The 11,680-nt window shown below is 43.5% G+C and overlaps 1 protein-coding gene across 1 annotated transcript in view; it reads left to right on the top strand.

Annotated features, from left to right (window-relative positions):
- Window positions 1-11,680, top strand: part of Fig4 (FIG4 phosphoinositide 5-phosphatase) — a 114,309-nt gene that overhangs the window by 29,629 nt on the left and 73,000 nt on the right. Inside the window, exons 5-10 of the mRNA XM_021173871.2 lie at window positions 823-873; window positions 3,616-3,764; window positions 6,284-6,412; window positions 8,871-8,971; window positions 10,485-10,647; window positions 11,026-11,123. Coding sequence (XP_021029530.1) covers window positions 823-873; window positions 3,616-3,764; window positions 6,284-6,412; window positions 8,871-8,971; window positions 10,485-10,647; window positions 11,026-11,123 — 691 coding nt within the window. The remainder of the gene's footprint in view (window positions 1-822; window positions 874-3,615; window positions 3,765-6,283; window positions 6,413-8,870; window positions 8,972-10,484; window positions 10,648-11,025; window positions 11,124-11,680) is intronic.

The raw sequence follows: 11,680 nt of genomic DNA, 5'->3' as shown, positions 1-11,680 counted from the left end.
GTGCTCCCACAGCCAGCTGCAGGGATCACAGGAGTGCTCCCACAGCCAGCTGCAGTGTCTAGTTGAAGAAGGCAGAAATAACACATCCTATATCCTATGTTGTGACTTAACGAACAGTTCAGCAAGTTAAATCCTTAGTTTTTGGTACAGCTCCATTCACACAGTGTGTGGGAGCTGAGAGTTGCGGAACAGCACACAGGGTTTGAGGGTCCCCGTGAAGATGCCCAGTGCACTATATGAAGATTTCTGTAATGGCAAAGTAAGGCCCCATGGCCTGAGGGTGGGAGCAGTAACTCGAAAGTTGCCTCTGGAGAGGGAACAGGGCTGGTGGGTCTAGAGAGAATTTTAACTTTGAAAATTATGATTTAGTAACTTACCTACGTGTGAATGTGAACACATGAATAACTGAACCGATGTCTTGTGAGTGGTCGGCTGAGGTATATTTCATTCTGTCCTCTTCTCTTTCCACGCTAAAAATCCTTCCACCTTAGAGTTATGATGACTCATGGGGTCTTAGTGTCCCTTTCGTCATCTGCTGAGGATTTGTAAAGCTCACTGGGAACAACAGCAACAACAATTGTCTTTCCGCCTCCCTTGCCCCCATCCCCCCCCCATTCCCCTGGAAGCACAATCACTCCATAATGGGGTGCACGCTGTGTTACAGGTGTCTAGCTATCTGAGCAATGGTTGGCAGATGCACACCCAAGCCAGAGATGGCTGTGATTGTTCAGCTCAGTGAGCACTCACTAGGGTGAGGATATCTCTGACTGTACGTTAAGCCACGAAAAATAACATTTTATGTTTATAACTTTTTTTTTTTAGGTATCTAAGGATATTTCAAAATGTGGATCTATCTAGCAATTTTTACTTTAGGTAAGTTTCTTCTTTTTTTGTTTTTTGTTTTTGTTTGTTGAGACAGGGTTTCTCTGTATAGCCCTGGCTGCCCTGGAACTCACTTTGTAGTCCAGGCTGGCCTCGAACTCAGAAATCCGCCTGCCTCTGCCTCCTGAGTGCTGGGATTAAAGGCATGTGCCACCATGCCTGGCTAGTTTCTTCCTTTTAAAAACCTGATTCTTGACATTCCAAATGGATAGAGTAAAGGTACAAACAGCCACTATAAAAATCACCTTTGTTTCAGGAAGAAATTAATATGACTTAAAGAAATAACTTCATTTTGGAATTTTTAATCATAAAAATGAAATTGTATTAGTTCTAATGCAAAGGTGTAACAGTGCCATGGTTCAGTTTCAGCTAATGATCTGGCAAAATTAAGTAAAAGCTAATTAGAAATAGGAAAATATATTTTAATACCGATGTATTGCTGGTGGCCCTGTAAGTGAATAGTTTTGCTTGAATGAATGTACCATTAAGCAGATTAAAAATATATCCTAAGAATATGTTTTGGGAGAGAAAACAGAAATCCCCCTTGGTACAGAGACATTTATGGAGATCTGACATTTGTGAAGATCTATTTAACACAGCCAGCAAGCAGACAAGCAAGCAATAAGCAAATGGTAGAGCATCGTGAGCAGTCTGCAGGCTGGACAGACAGACTCACGTGTGGTAGACGGAGGAGTCTGTCTGCTGTAGTGTCCGAACTGAGATGTAGACTCAGAGGGTTCACCAGTAGCGACCTGAGCTGGGGCTGAGATGGGACCTGCAGCACAGCATTTGTGTGCATTGGTGGTACACACAGACCAGACCGGAGCTTTGCATTTTTAAAGATCTATCTTTACTTGTTAATAGAGTTAATCACTTGTTTATAAAATAAACACAAACATAATGTACAGATAAAGTTATTAAGTCATAGGATAGAGGGTTCTCAGTGAAGTGATTTTTAATCCACAGGTGCTAAGTGGCTTGTGTGTTTCCATGTGTGTCTGATTCATCTACTTCACATAATACTGTGTCGTCTTACACTCGGGGTGTTGTGAGCTAATAGTGACACTTGGTGGCACTGCTGTTTGAAACAGGCTCCTTCTTGAGCCATTCTTGGCCATACTAAATCTAATCAAGTCATTCCTCAAGTTATTATATATATATATATATATATATATATATATATATATATATATGCTGGGATCTCAGGGCTGTGTCATGCCAACTAGAAATAACTTGTCTTCATTCATGGCTAAGTGGTATTAAATGGATCTATCAAGCAAAGGTGCTAAACCCGAGTGTAACAGACAAAACTGAAATTAATTTCAGTCAAATTATAGAACTAAACTGGGGAAATAATAATTAATATGTGGCTCTCCCAAGAGAATTGTAATACTTCTGAAATTGCTTAAATACTGTACTTGAGCCTCAAGAGAGTTTCTGGAATTCTGTGTTAAAATGGATAACTGGAGATAGTTAAAAACTATTGATCTGTGTAATGGATATGAGCCTAGAGAGACTGCAGCAGTATGCACAGGCCTGCTCCGGTCTGCATCAGATGGGGTCCTAGAGCTGGAGGGAGAAGTGGACAAATGTCTCATCCCCAACCCAGAGCTATCTGCAGGTGATAGTTTCCTCTGCAGGAGTCTCACTGGGGAAACAAACTCCTGTAAGGACAGGCTTCACGCCCAGTAGCAGATACCAACAGAAAATGAACTCAGCAGCGTCTTTGGAGGTTCCTTGCCTCATAATGTCTTGTCGTGGATCTTCCATCATCATTATTATTATTATTATTATTATTTATTTATTTATTTATTTATTTTACTTATATATTCTCTCTCCGCTCTTTTAACCTTCAGGTCCTTTGAATATATATTATGGCTTCCAATGTATGGGATTCATGAGTGTGTGAACTGTGGGTCTCTTTCTTGGGCCTTCTCTTGGGTGCTTTTCCTTCTGTTTGCTTGTTTTGTCTGACTCTGGTGTGTTAGTTTTTGTTTATTATATTATATTATTAGTGCATAAAGAAGTCTGTTTGTTTTTTAATGAAAAACAGAAGAGGTTAGATCCAGATGGGCGGGGAGGTGTGGAGGACCTGGGAAGAACAGAGAGAAGGGGATATTGTAATCAGGTTTTATTATGTGAGAAAAAACTCTATTTTCAATAAAAAATTGTTGATCTTATGAAATTAGAATCATAAATGTTATTTGTATATAGGCTGTGTTAATTTTTATATTATTCTCACTTTCCTAGGACATGCTTCACTGTAGGGGCTTACATAATATCCTTACCCCTGTATCATTAGGAAGCTTGCAGTTACTTTTGCTCATGTGTAAACTATGGTATGAAGCCATGTGATGAGGATACTATATCCTATCTATAGAACCTATCTATAGAACCACATTCATGGGCATAAGACAGTGTGACTTGGAACGAGATACGAGATTGATTTCATCATGAAACAACAAAAAAAACTTTGCATGTTCCAATCAATGAGTGGATGTGACCCACGTCATAAATGTGCATTTCTAGTGCGCACGGTTAAGTTGGGTAGTGAGGTTTTAATTTCCAGTCGTGTTTGTATTCGGCAGTGTTTGCAACACTCACTTAATAGCATTGCTTCGGTGGAATACCAGGTGCAAAGTAATTTAGCTCACAGATTGTAATTCCCCCTGGGAGCCAAGACCGTGAAATGTCTGTGCTTCTGTAATTCTTACGTCTAAATTCTCCTCTCAGTTACAGCTATGATTTGTCACACTCACTCCAGTATAATCTTACCGTCCTGCGAATGCCCCTGGAGATGTTAAAGTCAGAAACATCCAAGGCGTGCCAGGAGAGCTTCGACATCTTTGAAGATGAAGGATTAATTACACAGGGTGGCAGTGGTAGGTGAATTCTGCATATTTGGTGTGTTAGAATGTGGCATCTCATCATAGTCCTCCCATTCCTCATCCTTCATCCCTTGATGGCCTTTATCCTTTTGGGTTGTCTTAGAGACATGAACTTGACCAATTCATTTTTAAAGCCATCATTTATCGCTGTGGCTGGCATCTGCTATGTTGTGGGGTCTTCTTTCTTTCACTCTTCTCCACTCTTTTTCCACCTTTCAACTCCCCACCACTCGATAGGAGAGGAAAAAGGATAAACGGAGAGAGCACAGAGCAGGACTAGAGAGACAACAGTGGAAGGAGCAGGACTACATTCTGGTCTAGGCTTAAGAGGGGAAACCAGTTCTGTGCCCCTGTTGTTAGCTGTGGCCTTCCATCCCACAGCAAGCAGTGCCCTGCTATCCTGCTTCACTTGTAAGAACGCCATGGTTACAGCGGGTCTTGTGCACGAGTCACAAGAATCTGGGCTCAAGGCTGTTGGCCTAATGGGCTTTTCTTCCTCCTTGTCATTTAATGTAACCTATGGCCAGGTGCTGGTGACAAGGATTCAGACATTTCCTGTGGCTCAGGGTCATTCTGTCTGGGGAAGCTGGTAGAGACGGGGAGTGAGGTAGAAGATGGCAGGGTAGGTTTGCTAAAGTCTCCAGTCTCACTGTATGTCAGGTGCATTAAGGACTTTACAGAAGCTCCCTTCAGGCCAGACTCCTGTGTGACGAGCAGCAGCGCTTCCTGTCTACAGGCTAACTAGTGCCGACATGGAGATAGTTGTGGACAACCGCACTAACTGGCCAATTAAAAGTATTTAAGTCCTTTTGTTAGCAATGACCAAGAGAGGGACCACACCTCTGAAAAGTCTCAGGGATACAGCACTTTTAAAGACAAAACCCACAATTACATCTGTATTTGAAAGGGGTCGGAGCAGCATCTGTCCTTTTGGAGAACCGAGCAGTATTTCCCAGATACCACTTGACAATTATTTTTGACTGACTTATACTTTCTCTTAGTTATCTTAGTTTTATGTTTCATTGTGCACAAACATCACTTATTGTGGTTAATATGTCTGGACTACAGTCAGGACAGGGACCGTTCCAAAAGTGTTGCCAAGGTGGCTATGACCATGAGAGGGGTGGTGGAAGGCTGAGGAAGGTCTAGAAAGATAGGAAGTCAGGTCTAAGTCACTTGTGAAAAGTGACAGAGTGGGGAGTGTCTGATACAACAATCCCCTACCTCATCACCCCTAGGGTGCCCTGATCTCTCTCTCCTCTCTTCAGGGTCTCATGTAGCCCAGGCTGGCCTCAAACTCGCCGTGAGCTGAGGAAGACCCTGAATTCCCCTTCCGTCTTCTCCTTGTGGGGCAGACACGACCACGGTGCCTGGTTTATGTTGTGCTGGGGACCAAACCCAGGGCCTCATGCATGCTAGGCACGCACGCTACCAGTGAGGCACACCCGAGCCTGTAATACACGCGCACATCCTGCACATAAAACCCCTTCTCTCCCTGATGCACTGAGAGGAAACTGGACTCTAGGCGCCATGTTTGCTTATGTGTTTGCTTTTTGTTTATGTATGGTATGTCTGTGCCCCATGTGTGGGCTTGGTGCCAAGAGGTCAGAAGAGGACATTAGATCCCCTGAAACTGGAGTTCCAGATTATTGTGAACTTCCGTGTGGGTCCTGAGAATCAAACCTGGGTCCTTTACAAGAGTAGTAAATGCTCTTAACTGCTGAACCAGCTCTTTAGCCCCTAGATTTTATAAATTAAATTGAAACACATTCAGCCTAAATAAATACCCAGCTCACATTTTGAAGGGAAGACAATGGGATCACCTGACTGCTGTTATCTAGAGCTTTTCATCCATTAGTATAAAAATTGCTTATTTCTTACTTTTCACTTCATACAGGTTTTGTGATACTCACTGCTATTTAACAGTAAATTCATCTTGATATGCCAGAATGTTTGATGATTTCTCCATGTGAAAGAGTTCTGATATATTAGCTGATGCCAGTTGGGAAGAAAGAGCAGCACCCGCCTTACTGTGAACCCTCATGTGCTTTCTAGTCATTTCATTCCCTCAGTGCTGCCTGTTAGATGTGGACGAGGCACCAGGCGGTAAGGGGCACTCTGGACCCTCCCTGCCACGGCACCGGAAGTCCTAGAGCCAGTCGCCCGCCGTAACCTCAGACTATGTTCTCTGTGGCTCTCTTTGCCCATTTGCCTTCATTCATGCATCTATCTGTCAGTACATCCTTCATTTGATGTATTCCCACTTTCTTTTGATTTAAAAACTCTGATAAGTCGGAAAACCCATTTCCTGTTTGACTTTGAAGGAAACAGCACACCGCCCTGCCCTGGGCGCTGAAGCTCACCACGGTGGACCTCCATAGGGAACAGCCACCGGAAGTGCAGTGCTGTCCAGGCCTGCATCTGATCTTGAAGCAGAAGTGGAAGAACGTGGCAGTGTGCGGGATATATCACTCAATGTCCTTATGTCCTTGATACAAACTTTTGTTTTTCAGGTGTATTTGGGATCTCTAGTGAGCCTTATATGAAGTATGTATGGAACGGTGAACTTCTGGATATAATTAAAAACACTGTGCATCGTGACTGGCTATTGTATATCATTCATGGGTTCTGCGGGCAGTCCAGTATCCTTTTCATAAGCATTTAAAGATGCACGTCATTATGCTGTGCCACCGTGTAGGAAGGTCATGCATCATTAGTATTATAATTAACATTCTGTGTACCTGTCCTATTTAGGGTTTCTATTGCTGCGGTGAAACACCATGATCGAACCCACACTGGGAGCAATGGGTTTATTTGGCTTTCGCTTCCATCACTGTTCATCATCTGAGGAAGTCAGAACAGGAACTCACACAGGGCAGGAACCTGGAGGCAGGAGCTGATGCAGAGGCCATGGCGTGGGGTGGTGGTGGTGCTTACTGGCTTGCTCTTTATGGCTTCCTCAGCCTGCTTTTTTTATAGAACCCAGGGGCACCTGCCCAGGGGTGGCCCCACCCATCGGCAGCCATTTTCCTGCTACATGAAGTAGCAATGAGATGAGGGATGTATATCAGCTAGAAAAGGCTGCAGTAATAGTTGTGGCACAATGGAGTGCAGACCTGGATCGGAAAGGATTGTAATGGAAGTCCTTGAGTCAGGCTGCTGAGCTCAGTTTGATGTCACCTTGGCGTTTCTCCTGCAGGCTGACTTCTCACTAATTCTAGATGTTGCTGAAGGCTTTCAATAGGGTACAATCAAGCTGTTCGGAGGAAGAGGAAGTGAAGGAGGAGAAGAAGGAGGAAGAGGAGGAGGAGGTTGGGGCATGCTATCTAGCACTGCTTCAGTTTTCTTGCCGATATTTGAGACAACAGAGGGCATTTGTGAATTCTGTGTTTACTTGATACTTTCTCTTCTGTCTTAAGCTTTAAAAGCATATCGTAAAATCTTTAAAGGATGGGGCAGGGGGAGCATTACATGGGCAATGCAGCCATCATTGTGCCTTCTTATGACCTCTGGGACATTTGTAGGGGCTTGAGGATTGGCCATGCTGCTTTCTCTGTGCCAAGTGTGGGGAGGAGAAGGGTGCGGCAGACACAGAGACTTTGAAGCGGAGGTTGGAGAGACTCGTGGCGCACTACTTCATAGTCATTTCAATCACCTGACGAGACTGTCCTGAATCACTTTTGCCTCTGTCCAAAAATACAGTCTTCCTGGGAAGAATGTCAGTTTTTCCCCACCAAAGAGACTGTGCTATGGTGTCTCAAGACTGTTTCCAAAGTGCAGTTCTAGCCTGGTTTGTATTTCCAGGGCCTGGCATCTAGTAATCATAATAAATGTTTGTTTTTAAAATATCAAACAGCATCATGGATTATCATTTTAAAGCTCATTAGTCTAACTGATGAGTCTGGCTGCTGGTGATCAGGCATTTAATGAACTCTGGAAGCCTGTGTGCTGGTAGGAGTAATTGGTGTTTATTAAGCATTTACTACAGGCCAGGCACCAGAAATGTTACACCAATTACCTCAGCTGACCCTCCCAGCAGCCCAGCAGCAGGACGGATTAGTGATTGTTTTATCCAGCAGGCTCACATCTGGAAGTGTTGCAGAGTTTGGATTTTTTTTTTTTTTTTAGATTTTAGAATATTTGCCTAAACCTTAGATAACTTGAAGATGGAATCCAAGTTAATTTATGTTTCATATATATCTTGGGACTGAAGGTGTTTATGTGCTATGTTTAGGGGACCTATGTTTTGATTGACCCACTAGTCAAGGTCAGGTATAGAATTTTACACTGTTGGGTCAGAGTGGCACTCAAAAGTTTCAGACTTCAAGGCATTCTTGATTTTTAGACTGTAGTTGTTCGGCCTATAGCTGCTTTTTGATTGATTTTTCAGTAGGTGAGGTTATAACTCAGAAAGTTAAATAAGATGATGGAAAGAAGCTGTATATTGGCCAAGCAGTTCACTTCGACACCTTCCTGGGTTTAAGCTTTGGATTCGCCTTTGCCGTCTGCAACCCAGTCTTTCCCGCAGTGTGGACAATTCTTTTCCTAATTTCCACTTACCATTAAAGGGCATGTGCCCTTGTGGACCGGCATGGCTCCAGTAAGGAAGGAGCAGTTGTACTTTTTTTTTTTTTTTTTTTTGGTTTTTCAAGACAGGGTTTCTCTGTATAGCCCTGGCTGTCCTGGAACTCACTTTGTAGACCAGGCTGGCCTTGAACTCAGAAATCCGCCTGCCNTGGAACTCACTTTGTAGACCAGGCTGGCCTTGAACTCAGAAATCCGCCTGCCTCTGCCTCCCAAGTGCTGGGATTAAAGGCGTGCGCCACCACCGCCCGGCGCAGTTGTACTTTTAACAGTATTACTTGGTTACAAGGAGAGACATAATACAGTAAGTCATAGAAATTGCCACTTGAGCATGTCGGGTGTTGCCATTGAACTTGGACAGATCTGGAACTTTCTGGCCCTGTGCTATTATATTCTCCATGGAGCGTTTAGTGCCTTAAGGCTATTGGATAAGATTATTAAATGCATAAAGGATAAGGATTCTTGTAGCTTTCTGTCCAATCACAAATGCTGAAACACTTTAACTTAATTCTTAAGAGCTTTTGATCTATGGACGACCAGTGTATGTGACCCTAATAGCCAGAAGATCCAGTAGGTTTGCTGGGACGCGATTTCTCAAGAGAGGCGCAAACTGTGAGGTAAGATGACAAATTGCATTGCTGTAATGTTGTAACCTTTCATGTCAGTTTCACTGATGATGACAAAGCTGTGGACTTCTTAGGAACTAACTTCTTAACGTCTGAATGTATTTTATTTATGTGCATGCACATGTGCATCGGTATGTTTGTAGGGGTCTGCACGTGCACATATGTGTGCATGTGGTGGTCAGAGGGCAACTTGTAGCAGTCATTTCTCTCCTAGGGATGGAGTCAGATTGCCAGGCTTGGCAGGCAGCAGGTGCCTATTTTGCCCACCTAGCCATCTTACCAGCCCTAATCTACAAATGTGTTGAGCAGTAAACTATCTGAGAAAGAGTTGTGCAATGGCGCTTTGAAATGTCCATTATTTGGAGGGTGAGCCATATCTGAAATACTTGGAAACTGTAGGGAAAAAGCATCCAGGCACCCTCCGAAGAGTGAGGAGAGGAAGATATGTGTGACGGGAAGGCAGTGTACAGCATGGCATGGGAAACTTCTCCCTCTTTCCTTTCTCTCTCATGCTTCCATGCCAGCTCCCAGGTGCTCTCCTCTGCAGCACACCCCGAGTGTGATTGAGGCACTGGGCTTTGATCCTAGCTTTACGTAGCAACAGTCTTCGTAAATCTATATCAGCGCTTCCAGCTGTTTTATTTGCTACTTTAGGAACAATTAAGATGTTGTGGCTATGTTATTTGCTTTTCAATAGTGAAAGGATAACCAAGCCAGGTTCTCAGTGCTTCTAAGTATCCCTTCTATCTGTATATGCTTCAGTAAGTCACGTGACCTCCAAAGTCTCTCCCCTTGAGTCCTTCCTTCCGATCACCAGTGTTACTCAGATCTTCACCTTGGTCTTCAGAAGTGAAAGTTTAAGATTTTTTTGTTCTTTGTCTCCTGCACACTTTCACACGATTGTTTTTCTTCTCTCTGGCATCCTACCGTTTGCACTGGTCACGCACTGTTTGTTATCTGTGTTAACTTGATTTTTTTTCTAGTCCGTTTTCTGCTTTTATTTTTTGTTTTTTGAACAAGATTATTAATTTATTATCTTATTTGCTAGTAGTACAAAGGTTTTATTAATTTTTTTTATAGTATAGAATAGAGTTTATTTAGGGCAAGGGGAGGGGAGTCAAGAGGGTAGCAGTGGCAGAAAAAGGTAGAGAGAGGTAGAGAGTAGAGAAGTAGAGGTGGGCCATGAACACGTGGAGAAAGGGGGAAGGGAATAGCCCAAAAGGGCAAGAGAGAAACAAGAGAGCTTATTAAAATTTTTATTGAGCTTATTTTTATTTGTATCTCTTCTGTTTAGCTTCTCTGTAGTTTATTGATTACCCACGTCTATTAATTTTTATGTTTTTCTGCTTTTCTTTATCATGTTTTAATGGTTCTGCTTTTCCAGTGTGTACTCCAAACACCTCTTTTAAGATGAATCAAGTTATAATTTCATTGTGTACTTCAAGTTTTTTCATGTAAAAGTTCTAAGAGCACAAGCTATTTTTAATTGCGCCTTTCTTTCCAGGGTGACGTTGCAAATGAGGTGGAGACCGAGCAGATCCTCTGTGATGCTTCTGTGATGTCTTTTACCGCAGGCAGTTACTCTTCTTACGTACAAGTTAGAGGATCCGTTCCCTTATTCTGGTCCCAAGACATCTCAACTATGATGCCGAAACCACCCATTACACGTGCGTGGGCCAGCCTGTCGGGTGTTGCTTTTGTCTGCTGTCATTCAGGATGATGAGTGCTGTCACATAGCTCTAATAAGTGGCTGGGTTTGGGTGAAATGTTGGTCTTTGAGCAAGATTATATGGATGAGTAGCTTTTATTACCTTTCTGCAGTGAATTCATTCTTAACTTTAACTATTAGTAAGTTGCCTGTTATTTTGCTTCAGGAATGGCAGACTCATTCAGATTTAATGCTGACTGAGCGTCCATGGAGCTGCTTCAGAGAGTCTGGGGAAGGAAAGCACTTCATGGGTTGAACTACATTTCTTTGCAATGGTTGGAAACCCCCGAGTCTTTGATTTTTGCCTCACAGTGCCATTCCCCTCTTCTGTCCCCAGTGGACCAGGCAGATCCCTTTGCACACGTGGCTGCTCTTCACTTTGACCAGATGCTCCAGAGGTTCGGCTCCCCCATCATCATCTTGAACTTAGTGAAGGTATGGTGTGCTTCTCAGACACACTAATGGCCTTTCTGAAGACCAAAGGCATTGGCCAACTGTGCTCTGCCTTCCCCAGGAAAAGAGGGAAAAGGAGGGAAGGAGAGGGGGGGTGGGGTGCAGAGGGAGAGGAAGAAGGTGAGGTGTCTGCTGTGCCAGCGTGTTGTGTTTGAGCTACTGTTCTTTGGTCTTAACTTCCATGTCACTTCTTCTGGGCTTGCCTTGGGGGACTGGTACTAGATCTTTCTGAAGGAAGAGCGTGATTTAGTCTACTAGGCTCCTGATTTCCTTGTGTGAACTAGATCTACATTAAATTCCTTAGTCCCACATTTTAAGAAGAATGCAGATCAAATGGGTACAGCCCACTCCCTTGACAGTCTGTAAGAACCACAAACCAGTGTAGCAACAGGACCAGAAGGCTTCATTCAGAAATATGGTTTAAGAATCAGGTGGGCTTGTGAGGAGCTCAGGCAAGGTGGTGTAATTGTCTCTCACCTCCCCATCAGAGTACACTCACTAGTCCACACAGGGGGTACCTTAGTCAGGGTTTCTATTCC

This window comes from Mus caroli, chromosome 10 (assembly GCF_900094665.2).
Source record: "Mus caroli chromosome 10, CAROLI_EIJ_v1.1, whole genome shotgun sequence".
NCBI lineage: Eukaryota > Metazoa > Chordata > Mammalia > Rodentia > Muridae > Mus > Mus caroli.
Note: the sequence above shows the minus strand (reverse complement) of the source record. Positions and strands in the feature narration are given on the sequence as shown.